The sequence below is a fragment of the Diceros bicornis genome, chromosome 17 (genome assembly GCF_020826845.1).
Source record: "Diceros bicornis minor isolate mBicDic1 chromosome 17, mDicBic1.mat.cur, whole genome shotgun sequence".
In the NCBI taxonomy this organism is placed as follows: domain Eukaryota; kingdom Metazoa; phylum Chordata; class Mammalia; order Perissodactyla; family Rhinocerotidae; genus Diceros; species Diceros bicornis.
The window spans coordinates 36,248,994-36,270,756 of NC_080756.1; the positions used below are offsets into that span (position 1 = coordinate 36,248,994).

General features: G+C 37.3%; 1 protein-coding gene across 1 annotated transcript in view; it reads left to right on the forward strand.

Moving 5' to 3' along the window:
* Positions 1 to 21,763, forward strand: part of ITPR2 (inositol 1,4,5-trisphosphate receptor type 2) — a 472,032-nt gene that overhangs the window by 156,806 nt on the left and 293,463 nt on the right. The window contains exon 22 of the mRNA XM_058558623.1: positions 19,858 to 20,051. Coding sequence (XP_058414606.1) covers positions 19,858 to 20,051 — 194 coding nt within the window. The remainder of the gene's footprint in view (positions 1 to 19,857; positions 20,052 to 21,763) is intronic.

A 21,763-nucleotide genomic window follows, 5' to 3' on the forward strand; every position in this document is an offset into this window, starting at 1 on the left:
AGCACAACTAGAAGACAGAGGACAGTACAAACTTCAGTTATTAAGTAGAAAAGTAACATCAGTTTTCAGTGAAGCTTTCTCACAAGTTCTCACTGCCAGCCTTTGTGGATAGTTAGGGGGTTCTGGAAAAACCGAGTGGAAGTGATAAGAAGGGATTATGTGCAAATCACCCTTAGAAAGAGAAAATCTATCCTAAGTGTGAAAATACTGAAAGAGAATCCAGGTAGATGAGAGCACTGAGCAAGGAGGAAGGAACTTAAAGGTACACAGGTAGCAGTTATGGAAAAGCAATGCTTCTGGGATGGCAAAGTTAAAAGTAAGGGAGAGCAATTTTTGAAGTCTTGTTGGTGACAGGAAAAAGAAGCAAGACAGGGAAATCCTGAATGCTACAAGATAAAAGAAAATGAAAAAAATGGAAGGAATATGATTCCTTTTCCATTGCCCTGCACCAAAATCCAATCTTTAAAGAAACTGCACTTCACAACTCTGACAGGAGAGGGTGCTCTTGAGCTAAAGATCATGTCAACCAGCTCATATTGTCAACCTTGTCCAAGAAATGCATAAATGTAATCAGTCATCATCTATATGAAATGAATATAAGATCAAAACAGAATGGAGAATGAAAAAATTTCAGCTGATGGAAATTCCTCTCTGAAAAGTAACCATGAAATAGAAGAAAATTATAACATGACACTCTAAACTGGATTAAATATCTTCAAACAAACATTGGGATATGAAAAACACCTTGAATCAAAAATTCAAAAACTAAGATTAGAAATGGACCAAAAAACCAGCAATAAATGAAATGAAAGTTGATTGTACTCAAGAAAGAAATAAAATAAAATGATAGAATATATTTATTTTTTTTAGAAATACAGACTAAATTACAAGGTATCAAAAAGAGAATAGATTTCAATGAAAGTGTAATAAGTGACATTGAAGAAAGGCTGCAGAACAATGAGGAGAATGTCAGTGATATAAAGAAACAAGGAAAAAGAGTCAGAGAGAAAGTGGTTGAAATGGATGAAAGGCAAAGAAGAGCCATCATATGAATAATTGGAGTCTCTGAAGAGGAAAAACAAAACAGTGGAACAGAATGATACTTAAAACTACAATCCGAGAAAACATTCTGTAAATAAAAGATGACCTGAATTCTACATGGTGAAATTGTCCAGAATGGTAGTGCCAAGACATAGCATAATAAAACTGTTATTTATAGCATATATTCAGAGAGAGAGGTGAGGGGTTGAGGGAGGCAAGTGCAGAAGAAAGGAAAGAAAAGATGCTTCCTGATATGATGCTTTTACAATCTCCAGTTTACTTTCAACTAAACTATTCTTTTTTTTTTTTTGTGAGGAAGATCGACCCTGAGCTAACATCTGCCAATCCTCCTCTTTTTGCTGAGGGAGACTGGCCCTGGGGTAACATCCATGCGCAACTTCCTCCACTTTATATGGGACGCCGCCACAGCATGGCTTGACAAGCGGTGCGTCAGTGCGTGCCCAGGATCGGAACCAGTGAACCCTAGGCCGCCGCAGCAGAGCGCGAGCATTTAACTGCTTGTGCCACCAGGCCGGCCCCTAAACCATTCATAATAAGTTAGAAGGTGATCTTGACTTTTGGTCTCAGTGCTTATAGTCTGCTTTCAGAGTTTTACCCTAAAAAAACTATTTTCTTGCCCTGAAAATTTGCTCAGTAAGAATTTACTGAGTAACTGGTGCATGCCAGACACTGTTCTAATCACTGGGAATAAACACTGGACAAGATAAAAAGTCCTTAGCCGCAGGGAGGACAGACAATAAATAAAGAAATAGGCAAAATCCCTCCCCCTCCCCTCTTGGAGGAGATGGTCAGATAATAAGCAAATGAATATACACTGTAACGTTAGAAAACGCTTTGAAGAAAAATAAAGCAGGACAATATGGAGAGTGATGAAGTAAGAGAGGGGCAGTTACTTTTGGCGAGAGGGGATTGAACAACCTCTCTGACATTTGAGCAGAGACCTACCTGCATCAAGGAAGATAGTCCTGGGGCAGAATAAGTGTGAATAGCAGCAGGAAGGCCATTTGGCTGAGGTCAAGGGAGAGAAGGGGAGAATAGTAGGGAGAGAAGGTTGGAGAAGCCCAGACTGTAGAGACTTGCAGACCTTTGAATTTGAATTTTGTTCTGAGTTTGATGGACAACCTTCAGAGGGATTTGCGAAGGGATTGATATGATCTGATAACTTTGGCTGCTGAGTGGAGAATAGAGAATATCTATGTGGACATAGTGTTGGGAAGACCATAGTTGGGGCTTCTGAGGAATTGGATGATAGTTTTGAACTAGGATAGTACTGGTAGAGATGGTGAGAAGGGGACGAATTTGTAATTTTATAGTCTTAACAGATAGGACTTGGATGTGGAATGGGAAAGAAAGAAGAGAGCCAAAGATTGTTCCTAGGTTTTGAATTAGCAGCTGGGTGAATGTGGTACTCTTTATTGAGGTGGGAAAGATTAGTGGATGAGTGGGGTTGGAGGGAAAATTAGGATTTCTATTTGGGCATGTTAGGTTTCAAACGCCTATTAGGCATCTAAATGGAAATGTTATATCTAGGGTTGGATGTGTGAATGAACTTAGAGTTTCATCAGTATAGAAAATATAAATGTGAGAATCAGTGCATAGGAGACATTCAAGGTATCAGACCGAAGAAGATCACTTAGCAAATGATTGTTCACTGGGAAGAAATGAAGTCTAAAGATTGAATCCTGGGATGCTCCAACATTGAGCCATGAGATAAAGGAGAAGCCTGCAAAAGAGACTGGAACAGAGTAGCTGGTGAGTCAAAAGGAGCACCAGGAGAATGTGATGTCCCGGAAGCCAAATGAAAAGTAACGCTAGGTAATTTTAATTGTTTGTTGACTTATATAAATATACTTTCTAGATAGCTAATATTCATCGAGCGCTGTGCTCAAAGTGGTACTCTATGTGCTAAGGATTACCTTCCATGTAGCGTGGCTTGTGCTTAACCATGATACACACAGTTTTACTCCATTATTAAAATAAGAAGCATCATAATTTTACTCCACTATTAATGACTTATGATAGTTTTTGTTAGCCAATTATAATTCTCTAAGAAACTTCTTGTTGTCTTGATAGAAAATATCTATATATGTACTTCATGATCCAAGACTCAGAGGTTTCTTCTTTTTGAGAGTGGTATGTCAATTGGAGCAGTGTCTCTTCATTTGGGGAAATGCATTTTCCTAATTTGTGGATTTGCCTACATTTTTGGAATCTGAAAGGACGTGCTTATCCTCCTATATGGTAGAAAATACCCAAGAAACCTGTATTCTAGTTTTTGGTGTATTGAAATTAATTTGAATTTAAGGACCATAGTTTTAAGATCACTTCTCTTGATATCTGCAAATCAGAGGGTAAATTATTTTTTATACATTCCTATGATTGGGTACATGATGTAAACTTTGAGAAAATGTAATTTATTGTTAAGCATGATTTGATAACAATTGTGATTATACTACAGATGATACCTCTGAGAGAAGTTGTTATAGTGGACTTTCTTCATTCCTCTCAACTCTACAAGTCCTTCTTAAGGAATTATTTTTGCTTTCACTAACATTAAATGTTTATTTAATATCATTGACTTGCAAACATTTGGAAACAATGTTTTATAGTGAAACATTCCAGACTAGATTTCTTTGGAGCAGATCTATACTTGCAAGACAAAAAAATATGGTACTGTACTTTTTGTCAATATTGCCTTGAGGTGCATTTGAAAAAGTGAATATGTGGCTTTATTTATATTATATAAAATAGAAAAGAATGTGCCTCAGAGGGATACATTATTTGCCATAAAGTTGCCAATAATTTGAATGTAGTGGAATTATGCATGGATTTCAGATGCTTCTGTAAAAAGTTTTCTTTTAAAGTACCAATATAGAAAAGCATATTAAGGGAGATTAATTAACTTGCCTAAGATCCATTAGTAAGTTAGTGGCATTGTTAACAATTAAAGTGCAAGAAATTAGTCTTCTATCCTTTGTACCACTTAGATTATTTTAGTCCAATGATCTAATATTTTAGAAAAATTGTTATTGAGGTTAGAATTTTGTTTCATAATTTTTTTTAAGTTTAGACTTATAGAGAGGTTCAGTCTTATAGATATTCTTTATGCTGAGTAAACAAAATACAGAGTTTAAAATAAAAAAATTGGGACAAAGCAGTGTCATGTGCCTCCAGATATGATGCACTGAGAAGGACACGACATCACCTATTTAGTATTCTTGACAAAATTCATAATCTCCCACTAATCCTCATGAATTATCAGACAAGTACAAATTGTGGGATATTTTATAGAAAAACTGGCTTGAACTTTTCAAAAATTTCAATGTCATGAAAGATAGAGAAAGGTTGAGAAACTCTTTCAGATTACAGGGCATTAAAGAGACATGACAACTAAATACAATATGTGATTTTGGATCAGGAAAAATATTATCTACAGAAGACATTATTGGCACAATTGGTGAAATTTGAATATGGTATTTTCTGTGTGTGTATGAGGAAGATTAGCCCTGAGCTGACATCCGATGCCAATCCTCCTCTTTTTGCTGAGGAAGATTGGCCCTAGGCTAACATCCGTGCCCATCTTCCTCTACTTTATATGGGACGCTGCCACAGCATGGCTTGACGAGTGGTGCGTCTGTCTGCGCCCGGGATCCAAACCTGCGAACCCCAGGCCACCGAAGTGGAGCATGTGAACTTAACCGTTATGCCACCAGGCTGGCCCCTGAATATGGTTTTTATATTAGGTTGTAGTATTTTATCAAATAGGTTGTATTGCAGTTATGTAAGAGAATGTACTTGTTTTTAGCAAATACATAATGAAGAATTGAGAGTTAAAAGGTCATGATGTCTAGAACTAATTCTCAAATAGTGCAAAAAGATGTAATATATATATATACATATGTAAAGAGAGAGAAAGAGAGAGTGAGAGAGGATGCAAATGTGGCAGAATTTATGAATCTAATAAATCTAGGCAGAGGGTATTATAGAATGAATTCTTTGTGCTTTTCTTGCAACTGATCCCATAAATTTGAAAGTATTGCAAAACAGGAAAGTTAATAACTTAATTAGCCAAGTAGGCAAATGATTTATTTTATGTAAGATGACACTTCAAACTGAAAGAATTATCTTATAATTCTACTAGGAGTGTGTTATGATAGCTGAGTTCTATTAGACTATAAATTCCTAACAAAAATTCTGTTAGACTCTGTAAATTCTTAACAAAAGAAGCAAGAGAGAACACATTCCTGGAATCTCCAAAGGTGGAGACGGGATTGTCAGGCCTGGGAAAAATTCCTGTGGTACAGGGTGAGACAGAGGTTGATGCCAGAGAGGAAATCCCAGATTACGGAAAGTACCTGGTGAAAAAAAGAACTTTTCTTTTAAAGGACAACTTATGGGAGCCGTAGCAGGGTTGCCACTTTACAATACCCAGTGTCTCATCATCTTGGCTTTTTTATATTCAAGTGATTTGGATTATATTTTCTTACTTTAGTGAAACTATATTTTCAATTGGAAGTCATTTGTAAAGCACAATTTTTAAAAATAGGGAGTAATTTTATAAGCATTGTTTCTAGGCAAACCAGTCCCTTTGAATCAGTGATAACAGTTTTCTTTTCTCATACCATGTCTGGAAAATTTTGTGCCATAGAACCAGGTCTTTTTTCATCCTTCTGATCTACTTACCACTTACTAATTCTGATCCAGCACAGTTGGGGTTGGACATTCAGAGAAACGTATTTGCTAGCTGTTTGGCAGGTCAGGCCCAAGGAGGAAGAAAAGGTGTGTCTGGAAGGAAAAGGCTTACAGTTCCTGGAGTTCATTTCGTGCGGCCTCAGTGGCGCCTGCCTTAAGTAGGGTGTGCACGCGCAGCATTCATTTGTCTTTCTGGGAAATCCTGTAGGTTTAGATGTCAGTGTTTAGCGTTTGAGGTGATGGGGATGGCTGGCTTGGAAAGTGGCAGTTACAGAAGTTTTCCTCTTCGGGCCCTTGGTGATGGTGCAGCTCACTGCCGTGTCACTGTGAGTCGTCCTCATCCTAGAGCTGGTTGGGGGTCTGAGTCTAGCTCCCAGACTGTGGCTGCTCCCCATCACAGTGACTTTTAGTTGGCACACTCAGCAGAAATTGCTAGGCTCAGAAGCAACTTTTCATTTTTGTGCCCTAGAGGTGGTCCCTTCAGAAAGTGATCCAGGCACACTCCCAGGGATACACAGGGAGCTGTCACAGCCCTGTCCTGTGCTGTAGTGAAATAGAAGATTCTAATCTTCAGAACTATCAATCCGGTACCTTTCGTTGCCTATGTACTTGCTTAAGAAAAGCAGTATTGTTTTCAAACAAATGTATTCACTCCCAGCAGGCTATGTTGTTGAGTCAATTTGCTTTGCTAATACCTATCATTTGCTCTCAGTGATTTAAAACATACAGGCACCATTCAGTGTAATTGATCTTTTGGGTTGAAGGATTATGTCAAACAGTGCTCTTCTTTGTTGCGTATAGAAGTTAAAAGCAAATGCATATACCGGCTGATAAAATGGATATTCTCAATATACTCTTGAAAGTACATGCCATTCAAAAAATTATACATTTTTTCTCCTTATGCTTGCTGAAGGGTATACAATCTAAGGGTTGATACTACTACTAAATAAGATCATTTTGTACAGCAGGTGGGTAATTTTTGTTTTACTAGAGAGTCATTTAAATAGTTGGAGACAAATGTGAATACTTACACATTCTTCTAATGAGCAGCATAACATGTGAACTCTGAATGGTGGGAGTGTCATTTCCATTTGAACAGAGTAATGAACTTGACAGTCTGGAAATGGTTTGGGTCTAATTCATTATTTAGTTATCTTGTCAATATCCTTCCATTTATCTCTTTGTTGTTGAATGGAACTATGGGTCAAATTTAAACCTCCAACATGGAGCAATCAAGTCTTAACCACTGAGTAATATTTAGGCCTAGTTAGGGTGTCTAGAACACCACAATCATTTGTTTTCACAGCTGTCTCCCAGCCTTTGAAATTTGAAAAGGCAATATATCAGAAAACTACCAAAAGACCAAACAAGAGCTGGCTAGTTTCTTTTTACGTTCTATCATTTTGCTTTTTCACAACTCCAGATTCTTGGGAATTTCCATAGTCAAGCCCTGAAATGTGGGCCTGTCCCCAGTTGGTAACCAGATAATCTCTTTTGTTGGCCTATATGTTATAATGTTGAAAATGGGAAATCACTAAAAAAAAAAAAAAAAAAAATCAATAGAGAATTCCATTTGCTTTTAGGATTTCCTTTCCTTTGAGGTTTCAGATTGGGAGCTGAAGTGCCTTTGGTCTTAGAGAATAAGGTAGACGTAACCCTAATAGCCTGAAATTATCCTTCTGCCCTGAAAGGATTCCAGCTACACTGGGTGACTTATAGACCTGTGGGCCCAAGCCAGGGTAGGCAAGAGATAAGGAGGGTGGGTAGTGAGAAGTACTTTGGATATATGTATATCCAGGTGCCCCCCTTGCCCCAGGAGATGTGGGGAAGAGAAGAAGGGCATGCTAACTCTCCATCTAGTGGCAAAGAACCAGCTGCTTCTTTAATTTTTTTTTTTTTTTTTGCCTTGGCAGAGTCTTCATGTGATCCACCTTGAAATGCTTTTTCTGGCAGCATAGTTGCTATTAAAAAGGAGAAGGGAAATTGAGATGGGAGGTGGAGCAGAAACATTTTTTAATATTGTTATATGGGTGGGAAAGGAAGAAAATATTTACAGGCAAAAAATCTGCCAGAAAATAGTTTCTTCCTTTATGAAATTAGGAGGTTAGTCTAAATGTGATCTTGATAGTCTCTTGTTAAAAACTGGGATTCTTCAAAGATTAGTAATTTTCATTCCCTCACTGAATGGTGTCCTTTTTAATGTGTGTTGCAAATCGCTGCTTTTAACAAATATCCATGAAGCATATCTCCTGGTTAAAAGCTGAGTTTGTTCTTTGGAAAGACACCAGCTAGAATGCCTTGAAACCGGAATCCTTAGTTCACTTAAAATAAAATATCGAATGTGTCACAAAAAAGCAAGGAAGCAAGAAAGGACTTACCTGGATGTGAGGTGGGACTCTGAGGGGGTGTATATGTGGAGGTAGGGGATGAGAAAGACCAGAAATAAGGTTTAGTGCAATGACCATAACTGAAGAGCCGAGTACCTAAGGTACAAGGAAGCTTCATTTTAGGAACTCTTTCCTGTGTTCCTTCACCTTCTTCTAATTTTTCATCTGACTGAGCTCTTTTCACGTGTCTATAAAGGATTTAGATTGCAGTGGAGTTCACAGCATTCAGAAGTGTTAGCAAGGTTTACTTGCAGGGGGAAGACCCACCATTACCATTCATCATTTGAAAATCTCGTTCATTGATTTCTGGACTTAATTTTTCCCACCACCATTTTGCCTCTCAAGATTCTCCTTTAGATGGCCTTGTTCTTCTCTCTGTCCTCTCTCATCTCTGCTTTCAGCGATGCCCCTTTGCTTCAGGCAGAACTGTCTTATCTCCACTATATGTCTTGTTTCTCACACCTGCCTACTTCCCATATGCTCTTCCCTTCTGCCTCACCTTCTCTCCATCCAAATCACGTACTTCTACCAAAGGAAGCTTTAGACTGGAAGAAGAGGCAGGGACACGTGTGCAATCCTATCCACAGCGATAGGTTTTCTCTCATCCCTTAGTGTATGTGTGTACTGTGTCAGAGGAGCATGTTCTTCTCATAATGCCTTGAGATTCTTCCACTGATTTTAAAATAACAACAATGACAACAATCCTCCAGCAGCTCTAGAATTGCTTATTGCAGGTTGTGTTCCCTGGGAAGCAGACTGTGAGATAGAGGTTAGCACAAAGGAGGCTGGTTAGGGAGAGCTCTTAGGATCAACACCAATGGAAGGAAAGGGAAAGAAGCAGGACGGGGCAGAGGGAGAAATTGGGTTGGGATGCAGCCTTAGTGGAAGCATCTGAAGTGGAGATGTCCCTTCAGAATTGTCTCCCATTGGGTGAGGGGGCTGAGCCTTTATGCCCCCATGGGCTGCCCCAGAATGGGTGTATGGCCTTGCTGAAGGCAGTTCCCTGCAGACTAGTCAATCCCCATAGGGGGCTGACATTTGAGGGCTGTCCTCCAAGCAGCACTTCCAGCAGCTGAGGCAAAAGCCCTTCATTCCTGAAAGGGAATCTGAGCAGGACCATCACAGCATCCACCATAGGGATCTTCCAGAAAAACGCCATGACTGGAAAAACTGTCAATCAAGATTAAGATCTCATAGGAAATAGAGACTAGGGAGAAAAATAAAAATGACTTTAAAACATTTAAAAGCATAACAAAGTTCTATATATGAAAAAAATTTCTAGAAGCTACCTACTTCCAAATGCCCCAGAATCACTGGCATCAGAAACCTGCTTTGGGCAACAAGTCTTTTCTGGAATCCTCTTCTTCAGATATTAAGGAAAATTTCTGTGACATTCTGATCCTCTGAGTCTGGTTCTCCCAGCAGCTTTGTGCTATGCTGACTGCACCTCTAAGTCCTTTCTGGCTTAATGTTTAATGTCTTTTACACTTTTGTTTATTTTTTTCTGCTTAAGCTTTTATAAGTTTTAGCAGAAATCCCAGCTTAACTATCAGGTTTTCTCTTAGTTATCCATGGTGCCTAAGAGGACTTTTTTCTCTTTCTCTGGGCTTAGTCTTCTCTCTCTATATCAAGAAGGTCTCAAACACGTGATCTACATTAGATCGTGTTCCTTTTTAAAATCAAATACATATATAAAAATAGGCAGAGCATAATTATGCAACATGTCTACTTTAGACTGAGTTTCTTCCATGTGCCAGGCCACACATTTGGCAAAAGATTACTATATAAAGTGTATCTGTTATTCCTATTCAATACCTAGCACACCTCTAGATCTTTTACATATTTTTATCTTTAATCCTTCTCACAATCCAGCAAGTTAGGTGTTATGGTCACTTTTTTTTTTTTTTTTTTTTGAGGAAGATTGACCTGAGCTAACATCTGTTGCCAATCTTCCTCCTTTTTTCTCTTTTTCTCCCCAAAGCCCCAGTAGATAGCTGTATGTCATAGTTGTACATCCTTCTAGTTGCTCTATGTGGGACGCTGCCTCAGCATGGCTTGATGAGCAGTGTGTAGGTGCGTGCCCAGGATCCGAACCGATGAACCCTGGGCCACCGAAGCAGAGCACGCGAACTTAACCACTATGCCACCGGGCCGGCCTCACTGTTTTTTTTTTTGCTTGAGGAAGATATGCCCTGAGCTAACATCTGTTGCCAGTCTTCCTCCACTTTGTGTATGGGTTGCCACCACAGCATGGCTGACCCACGTGGGTCATGGCTGAGTGGTGTAGGTCCACACCCAGGATCTGAACCCGTGAACCAAGGCCGATGAAGCAGAGTGCACCGAACTTAACCACTATGCCATGGGGCCGGCCCCTGTGGTCACTATTTTGCCCAGAAAATAGGCCCTTAGAAAGATTAAATACTTTGCCTAAGACCATACAGTTTGTAGTTGCTGAGCCAAATTTTGACTTCAGGTTTCTTTTCTTTTTCTCCACTCGTTTACAAAAAACCCAACAGCCCTACAGTTGATATTCTTTCCACTGTTATCATACCGCTTTCTATATACATTACTTCTTCATCTGCAGGAACTCTGTTTTCTACTTTTTAAAAATTTTCCAGGAAGGGTTAAAACAAAACAGTAGGTGTTTACTAAAGGGTTTTGATTTAACTTGAAGTGATTTTACTGGTCAGATCAAAAAAAATTTTTTTAAACCAAGAATCAGCTCTTCATGAACAGTCATTTGGCTTGTCTCAGAAATGAAGTTTCAATCACAAGTCTTAAAAGTTTTACCACTTAAATATCTCTTGAAGCTGGATGTTCCTCTTCACCCCTTGCAATAGATTTCTGATTGGTCTCCCTGATTCCCTTTTTGGCTCTTTCTTCACATTCCAACATAAGGATCCTTCTAAATCACATATTCTATCTTTTTTACTAGCTCTCATCATCTCTAGAGAATAACAACCCAGTTCCTTAAGTCGGTGACCAAGAGTCTTCACAGTCTACATTAGACGCCTCTAGCTCTGTCTCTTGCTGTTTCCCCTACAATATTAAACTATTTTATCCTTGTAGCCACCTTTCTATGAGCTACTTCTGTATCTCATATATACTTCATAACTTGCTTATCATTGGGATGAGTGTATGTAAGTGACATGCCTTATAAAAACATGCTTGCATTTGAAGGACAAAATATTTAGAGACCCTACATTACAAATATATATATTTGTATCTTTCTTTTGTTAATTTTGTAGTTATTTTTTATGTCTGTTTTTCCCAGTAGACTTACAAAAGGCTCCATGACTCTTAGAGTTACAACCTAGATAATTCAATAATAAAGATTCAAATTTATTGACTGAGAGAACCAAAGTCAGGAGAAAAACTATGAAAATAGACTCTATTTCTGGTTCTATAGCAGACTTGTACCATGCCTAATGTACTGCTATGTATATACTTGACTTTCAAAAATATCTATTGAGTAAAATGCATTTGATAAATGTATATAAGTAACATGTTTTATATAAATATGTATATATTTGAATGATAAAAATATTTCCTAGTTCATGACATTCTAAACACATGATTTTTTTTTTATTACTAATCAACTTTTAGTTTGGTTTTCCAAACTTCCAATGAATGGGAGATAACATGACAAATGCCAGTTTATGTTAAAATACTTCCTGGTATTTTGTTCCTGCAATTTTATTTTAGCAATTTATGGATTAATGTTATACCTTTTCAGTGATCTCTGATGCACCATTTTAACAGAGTAATGTGATTCAAATATTCATTTGTTAACTGTGTAGGTTAATAAATTTCAGAAGAACTTAATGAGATGATGCATGCATAATTTATATTACACTAAGTCACAAAGTAATTCTATAACTTCCTTATAGTTCTTTCAGTCAGGAATTACATAAAGTTATAATACATAAAATTATTTTTGTTATGCTTTTTTTTTTAAAGATTTTTATTTATTTATTTTTTTCCCCCAAAGCCCCAATAGATAGTTGTATGTCATAGCTGCACATCCTTCTAGTTGCTGTATGTGGGATGCAGCCTCAACATGGCTGAAGAAGCAGTGCGTCAGTGCGCGCCCGGGATCCGAACCCGGGCCGCCAGCAGCGGAGCGCGCGCACTTAACCGCTAAGCCACGGGGCTGGCCCTTGTTATGCTTTGTAATTAATTTGACTCAGTAGAGGTAGAAAACTCTGACTCTAGGTTTGTCTGTGTTTCTGTGGGATGTGTCAGAAACAAAGGCGTCATCTGTAGTTGTTTGGGTTTTGGTTTCCCAAAGGCATCAGCCACACAGTGGGTGAAGCACCTTCCACAGATTAGTATGGAAGTTATTCTTATTCTTTAAACTGTGAAGTGACTCTGAAACCTCTGGTGTTACCTAGGAGTGATATGAATGATTCCGAGCACTAGGAAGAGATACTAACATTACCAAATTGAGTTACTAGGACAGAATCAATACCTAGGGATGATTCACAAATAATGAGAATGACTACAGAGGACCACGTTGTCCTCACCTTCTCTCTACTCCAATTATTTCCTGTAATTATAAATGTTGTTTGAGCCTCAGAATCTGATGCCTCAAGGTGTTAATATGCTGGAATAGGTTCCCCAGTTCTCACAATTTCTGGTCAAGAGAGTCCACCAATGACCTACAATAAGGCACATTATTGGAACTCAAACATAGATTTATAGAACATTGGCCTATAAAGGGACTGTAGAAGTCATCTACACAATATATGAAGTTCGGATCTTCATATAACACCCGTTACAAATGGTCATCTATGATCTCCTTGAACGCCTGAGTGACCAAAATTTTATTGCTGCACAAGGCAGGTCTTTCTTATTTCCAACAACTCCAATTATTAGGTCTCTTTTGTTAGGTTCTCCTAAATATACCTCTCTCTATCTTCCAACAAGCAGCCTACTTTTATTTCCTGGAGCCATATTGAAATCTAACATCACTTCCATGTGTCAGTCTTCCTGTGTTTAAAATGGCCATCTTGTCGCCTGAGTGCCTCCTCCTCTCTGTGTAGTCGTCTGTAGTTCCTCTTACGATTCAGATATCATTGATCACTGGTCTGACTAGCACAGAGGAAAGGACAGTTATTTTCTCATTCATTCTGAACACTTTACTTTTGTAATGCAGTCTAGGTGAAAATGAGTGTTTTTGGTAATGATGACATAGTATTGATTCCTATTGAGCTTGAACACAACTAAAGTTCTAATTTGTACTCTGTTACATCACATTTCCCCCATCATATACTTGAGTTGATTTTATTTGGACCTGAGTGCAGGGTATTTTATATTTTGATTTTACCTTGTTGGATTTAACCCATTAGTTTTCAACCTTTTGATGTAATTTTGGGATTTGATGGAGTCATTCAGTACGTTAGTTATCCTTCCTTGTTTCATGTTATCTTTGCATTTGAGAAACATGCTATCTCTGACTTCACCCATCACTGACAAAAATAATTATCTGATCAAGACAACAACAGAATAGCAAAGAACTAGAGGCCCTTCTGTACTTTAACCATGATTGGTTTACTAGTACACTTTGGCTAGAACCATTTAACTAAAATCATATCTATGAAACTGTACATTCTTCAATGTATGTACCTATGGAATGATAAATCAGAAGAGTGGTTGCTTTTGGTGCTGGTGGTGAGGGGAAATGTAGAGGGGGTTAATCGGGAAAAGGTACATAGGAGATTTTAGGGTAATAGAAATGTTCAGTATCTAGATGACACGTGGTTTATATGGGTGTATACCTTCCTTGTCAAAACTGCTGAAATCTTTCACGTAAGATCTGTGCATTTCACTGTATTTAAATTACATCTCAATTATAGAAATAGTATGTAAACTCACTTATTGCTTGGATTACTAACTGTTAAGAATTAAAGATCAGTTTTGCAAATTAAAATCTTGAGGTTTGAATATTGAAATGACTTTGTCAGTATTTGACAGTGATGCAATCCAAAATAAGATGTAAAACTCAACCACTGTTTTGTATGAATTGCTTTTTCAATTCGTCCTTTGAATAACACTTCTTTAGTGTGTGGGAAGGGAAATAATTTTCTTCTAAGCAATCTACTTGATATTCAAAAAAGGTGGATAATAACATTACTATATTTTAGTAACATATTTTTAATAGGTTTTGCTTTGTTCTATTTCTAAGCTTTTAGAAACTTGGAATCTGTAAATGGATTATCAATACACTGTATTCAATGAGTGTTTATTTGTCCATTGAGTATTCTTTATAAACCACTCCTCTGAAGGACTTCTCCTTTTAAAGGCAATGTTGTGTGTCAATCGTGTCACAGTGTAAGAGATTGTGAACTATGATTATGCGATGGAACCACATATTCATTAGTAAGGTAGTAACCACTATAATAGAATATAACGAAATGGAGAAGAGTTGTTTTTCAGAGGTGTAGAGAAAGCATGCACATGTTCTCCACTTTTCATTTCGAATTAATACCTTACAATTACATAGTACTTTTTGTTCGTCCTGACTTTTTTGCACATTTTATATCATTTTATTCTCACATGGAATTGGGATGTATTTTATTAGGATTAAGATTCTGGACATTGGATGGTGAAGTGACTTGAGAAAGATCACACTGTTCTAATCTAAATCCTCCACTCCTTTCAAAGCTCAGTTCAAAATTGTATCTCTTCAGTGAAGCTACCTTTCATTCTCCTCACCCTAAGATAATTTTCCCAATTAAAAAAAATTGCTAAGCAATTTTATATACTTCCCATGCTATACTATTACTATCTCATCTGCTTTGTATTTGTTCCTAAATTTGGGGGGGGGCATGTTTTATGTTTTCCTAGCCATATTGTAAATCCTTCTACTTCTCTTATATCCTCGCACCTCCGATGTGCCTAATATAGAGCCAAATGAACATTGGCTGCTTAATAAATACTTTCTGAACAAGGGCTGCCCTTAAAATTAAATTGTGTGATATAAACAAAATGCCACAAGTAGTGTGTGGCCCATTATATAGTAATAACTGGTTGGATAAGATCACTTGAGAATAAGGTGAGAAATTCATTATATGATTAATAAGTAATTCCACATTTTCAGTACACAGTTTTAATTAGAATATTTTCGTTCTGCATTTGGTAGGTTTTCTGAGTTCTAGTTTAAAATCTTTGGAAACTTGTAAGGTGATGGTCTATTAGTGAAGCAACATGGTGTGGGGAAAAATATGCATGTTGACATCAGTTGACCTGAATCTGAGACTCTGCTACTTTCTGGCTGTGTAAAGTGGGATGGGTCCCTCAACTCCCTCCCCTGCTGTGATGGGTATATGTGGCCTCGCAAAGTACGTGGGATGTGATAAGCCCTTGATAAAGGCAGATTCTGTGATTTCCCTTATCTCATTGGTATCTATTTAATTTAATATTTTTTCTTGTTTTTAAGTAACATGAAATTAAATATGCTTTTGAAAAAATGTAGAAAATTTAGAAAAGTATAAAGGAAAGCAAGCAAAAACTCACCTTGATGAAGGATGGAATATATACCTGTAATATAATGAATCCAATTTTTTATGCAAGCTTTATAAAAAAGTCATTCTCATTTTCAATAACTCATTTGTTCATCCAATCTTTTTTTCTTTTATTCGTGCATTAATCTAACAAACATTTACCGAATGGCTAATGTGTGTCAGGCGTTATTCCATCTGTTGGAGATAGAGTAGTAAACCAGACAGAATCCCTGTCTTCATGGAGCTTATTCTTTTTGAGGGGGATACAATAAACATATAAACAAATATAAATATGATGTGAGATGGTGATAATGCCTGAAATATAATGCACGTGCACGGATCCAGAGTGATGGCAGTCCTTTAGAGACGGTGGCCAGAAGAGGTCTGAGGAGGTGACATTGCACCAGAAATCAGAAAGGAGTGAGGGGGCAAGCCAAGTGATCATCTGGGTAAGAGAACTCCAGGCAGAGGAATAGCAAGTTCCCTCCAGATCCAGCACATGGAGTAAAAGCCCAGTGTGGACTGGATACATAGCTCTCCAAGATACTGTGGTCTAACTTGGAAGTAGGAGTGCTGGTTATCTATTGTCTTCTTAGGGTGTTAAATCTTGATTTTTCCGTTTAATCCAGGTTGGTACCTGTTACCCATTACTCTGCTTATATCATTAGCTTCATTGGGGCTTTGATCGTATGTTAATGTTTTTGTTTTTTTTTGCATACAGAAAAGTCCTTTTATAACCCAGGCCTTCAACCACTGGGAGGAAGCACTGCTCCAGAGAATGTTCGAAATAGAAAACTGCTCCAGTTCTAGAGAGTGTAGGCGTTTCCCGCAAGCAGAGGTTTATGAGGAGCTGCTGAGCAGGGAGGGGAAGTAGGAAGACTTCCTGAGTCATGTCTTTTCTGTTTCGGATGAATTATTTTAACAGCAGATGCGTTTATTCAAATCCAACTATAAAAATATGTTTCAGGGAAATAAGAACGGTTTTTGGGTTATCCATTTTTTGGCTTCTATTACCGTACAACATTGAGTTGACTTTAGTCGTCACAGAATAAGTAAATTGCTGTGAACAATTATTCACAGAACTCTTCTAATCAAATATGTCTATTATGTCTTATAAGTACTCAGAAGGTTTCAGAAATGTCTGAAAATCTAAACAGATTGGAAAACTCAAATTATCATCTTTATTCTTATGTGTTCATAGGAGAAAAGTATTTCTAATAGAAACAGATAGATAAAGATGACATTAAATAAAATAAAACACTAATGGATGTAAAGTAAATTTCAATCAGGTAAAATTCTGTTAAATCTCTTACACCTTCTATAAATCCATATAACTGTTAACAATTGTTGAACCTAATAGTGATTGAAATGACTTTTGAATAGGGAAAATGACTTTTGAATAGGAAAAAATTAAATTATGGTCAGCACAGCTTTAGTGTTATATAAATTCCTTACTGCTTTCCACTTCTCTGGAATTGGTAATGGAAACTTGACTCATCGGAACCATCAGAGAAAATAAGCAAGGTATTCTCAATCCATTCCCAGTCATCATCCTGAGTATGCATTTAGTATACCTGTCTTGCTTTTAGGTTTTTCTCTTGAGGGAATTAGGGTTGGTAAAAATATCTATACAATCATGTAATGAAAGAACCTGAGCAGTTCTAAGCAATTCCTTTCTTTATACTTTTGCTTAAGAAAAATGATTCCCATTTTTTCAAAGCATCTCAATATACTTTATACATAAATCTAAATTCTGGTTGCTGTGTTGACATAACAGACATAGAAAAGCTGAACTTCTAGGGGTTATTTTGTCCAGAGGGTTTATATTATAATACGTAGGCTTTTCACCAAAAACTTTTTAGTAGTATTAACTAATTACAGTTGAGAAGACAAATAGTAAAGTTTCTTCCTTTGCAATATTGAGGACTGATCACCTCGGACTTATCTCAACAGTCTAGAATTAGAAATTTTTCTGTGGAAGAATGGATACTGCGAGCCTTGCACATCTGTGATTTATGTGGCATTTGACTTATATTTTTCAAGGTGTAATAGTTCACAATTTAAGCACTTCTTATCACCATCAAGCAACTCCAGAAAATATAGCATCTTTTAATTTGAGACTTCTGAGTTGGCCATACATGGAGATGTTAGGAGAGTTTTGTGGTGACCAAGTGCCGCAGGCATCTAAGGATGTGGTACAACTGGAATGAACCCTCTCATTTCATTGACAACATGTGTTACATATTATTATGGGTTCTGGCCTCTCGATTTTAATTTCTTGGTGACAATATCTATATTTGGGGAAAAGAATTGTGTGGGCTAACTTTCTGTGTAATAATCATTTGGATTAAATGATTATTTTCCATGCAAATCTAAATAAGATGCAGACACTGTGAGTGCCAAGGATTTCTGTGTGAATCAGGAGTAAGAATAACAAAGGAGCCTGTTCTGCGTTAGTGGTGAGAAAGCATCTCCTGGAGGCTAACACGTATACATACTCGAATCAAGACTCGGATAAATGTACTGGTTGAACATTGATGACCCAAAATCACTGCCAACAACCAGATGTGCATCCCTGTCATCCATGAAGCAAACAGTGGGAGGATTTGGAAATACTCAACTGCTATGACTGTTTGAGAACCACAGACAGTGAAACATTCTGCCTCGAGGTTATTCTGATAGAAAACGGGGCGGTGTCAAATCCTTTGTCTCAATCTTGTCCAAGGTTGGAAATTACCTTTCATATATTTTTTTTCTTATATCCCTTTTTTTGGCTTATACAAGCAGCAGTGTAATAAAAGGTCCTAGACTCTCAGAATGAAAACCCAAATTAATTTCTGCCTGGAAGATGCCACTCTAGAAAAAATATTACTTCTTTGCCTACTCAAAAATGTACTATTTGAGTACTACCCTCTTTTATGTATACTAATTTCACATATGGATAAGATAATGAATTTTAAAAGGCATTTTACCTTTCACAATGGACGAATAATAGTGGTTACCAGGGGCTCGATGGTAATGGTGGTCTGTGCACAGGACTAGGAAGATTCTCTTGAGTCATCTGTTAAATATTTTCCTTTTCTTTATTTGTTTGCCTTTCAATCCTGTAGGTATTCCCACAGTTTATATGCTTCACTTAGAACTGAGAGTTTTATCTCACCCCATCTTATTTCTATTTCCCTTTCTCTTGGTTTACACCCTGAGACACTTAGGGAAAGGAAAATCCTTTGCCAGATTCCTAGGCCTTTCCTTGAGGCAAAGCTCCATGAACACCCACAAAGCAGAGACCACTGTTCTGAAAGGAAAGTAGACAATTGTTCTTTTGAATCCTTGTTGCTTGTTGTAGGAATTTAGAAGTGAGGAGCAACAGTCAGGCTGGAGAATGTAAATTTTGGCAGTGTCAAGAGGATCCACTGGTATAGCAACTCGTGTCAGTATAGGGAATGAGTACGCAGGCAATTTTATTAGAGGACAAATGATGAGAAGCCAAACTCAAGAGAAGATGCAGAAGAGGAGGATCTGTCATTGAAAATGGTCATGTTTGTCACTAATTTGTTTCCATAATTACCTCAAACATAATTGATTTTTGTGAATTTTGAATAATGGTTTTCTATTCAAATTGGATGAAGGAATGGGAGGTGTGTTGGCTGATATATGCTTCTTCTCCAGAAAAGACTTTCTTTTTCTTAAAATGAAGTTGTAACAATCCTCCTCACAAGCTCTTTTCATAAGCGTTATAAAAGCAAAGCTAAAAAATCCCTGGTTTGCGCACAGGATTAGGGCACTAGTCACCATTTAAATGTTTTTATGTAATCTTTGTATCCTCACTTGCAACTCACTTTATTGTAGAGATTAATAACCTTTCTTTTGCATTATTATGAAAGTTAGAGCCTATTGGTGTGATAGTTGGTTGGACTTACCATGTTCCACAAGGACCTGATTTGGATGTCATTAGAGTTACCAACAACTCACCCTTGGTGTGTCATTTGAAAGCATTTTCTGAGAAAAGTAAACTTTCATTTTTAAAATCTGTCATTTTGAAATGTGTCTACAATAACTTCACCTGTAAAGAAAGAGCCAGAGCAATGCTGATGCTATGTTTTCCTATCCTTAATATGTTTCCTGTCATGTTTTCAGTCTGGCTGTGACCAACTGGTCACAGCTGTTTCTCCAGGTGTTGTGTGTTGACTTAGGGACTTTTCTCATGCCAGGAAACAACGTCATGAGAACCATCCATGGGGTGGGAGAGATGATGACCCAGATGGTGCTCAGTCGAGGCTCTATCTTCCCCATGAGCGTGCCTGACGTTCAGCCCAGCATCCACCCTAGCAAGCAAGGGAGCCCCACAGAGCACGAGGACGTGACTGTGATGGACACCAAACTGAAGATTATTGAGATTTTACAGGTATGTCGCATAACGGAAGCGAAGTGACAAATACCTCATTGTGCTTATTGGTTTAACTTCTTATACTTTTTGTCCCAAATCACTGTGTAAATATTCTGAAATGCTCTTCATCTAATTTTATTTCTTTTGAGTTAATGATAAGCCTGGTAAGAAATCTGACACTGACACTATTTAACATATTTATTACATTTGTTCATTCGCATTAAATATATTAATGATGATAGCTAACAATTGTGGAGTGCTTTGAGGTTGACAAAACCTCTTTCTTACGTATTTTCTTGTTTAGTGTTGACCCTGATTTAATTTTACCTTCATTTATGAAGAATTTCAGAGCAGGCAAAGTTAAGGATTGAATTCCAACTCTTTTCCTATTTTTAACTGAATTGGATGGATGATTCCATGTATCTAGGTTTATCATTGTAGCAAGAAAATCAAATGAAATTTTATTTATTATTAACAAATATGTTAATAATTGGTTTTAGTATTTTATATAAGTGACTATCTCTCTTTGTATTTTTGTTTCCAAGAGGCTAGGAATACTATATATATATTTTAAAATTAACCTAGTTTAACACATAGGTCTATGAGTTTAATGAAGGTAAATTATTATTTCATGCCCAATGATTTACTGATTAAATTTCTCATTAATGTAGCTATGAATTCTTAGCATTTTTTTTTTTGTTTGGAAAGTAGTTTTATGATACTATAATTATAGCATTATTCCAGATTTGAAGAATGAAGTCTGGTGTTTTCAAGGATCTATTAAGATTCTAGATACAGTTTACTCAGTCTTTCCTCATAATTTAATGTAGACTGAGCTACCAGAAGTGGGTTAGTAGTCCTGGAAGGGTCTGTACATTTTTATTTAAAGTAATTATATTTATAATCATAAAAGGTTTCACAGTTCCTCCAGGAATTCCAAAGGCTGCATCCTGAGAAATATTGGCAGGCCTCCCAACACTGTGTTCATGACCCTGAAAAATCACTTAGTTTTCCTATTCTTAAACCGAGAAAGGTAGTGGTCACCTGACTTGTGGACCTATTGAGCCCACACCTTAACATCATCCTACTCACGAGACAACCTCTAAAATACATGACCTCATTTTAGCCAATGGTTACAGAAAAGCAGCATTTAAGAAACAATCTGTAACAGCTAAAAACATGAGGAGATGGAGATATTATGGCAGGGCAGTTTAGGGCTGACTCATTTTGCTGCCTCTTTTGGGCTCTTGATGTGTTTCTTGTTGAACCTCTGTTCTCACTCTGGTTTTTGTGTCTCTGTGTCTGAGTCTGATACACTGTGTCTGTGTTCCTGGGTGCTGCTCTTGAATGTTTCTTTCTTAGAACATCTCTTCAAGAATTTCTTGGTAGCCACGTTCCTTGTGTAAGTCTCCTGCTTTCTGCCAGCGGTGCCTCCTCTCAGGGTCTTCCTCTCTTTCCCCATCATTTCATGTATCTCTCTTTTTTCAGTCTTTTTATTTCTCTCTGTCATTCTCTCCTTATGTCTGTCTATCTTTGGCCCTCTCTCAACTCTCTTTCTCTGCCTCTGTTTTTATCTTTCCCTTTCCTTCTTTCCTTCTACCTTCCATTTATTTTTCACAATTAAATATTTTAGAGGATGAAAGTTTTAAATATGGTTTTATTGATAAAACACAATTCCGTGAGTGCTAATCTTCAACTAAAAGTTAATAAGTGTTTCATTAATTTGTGTT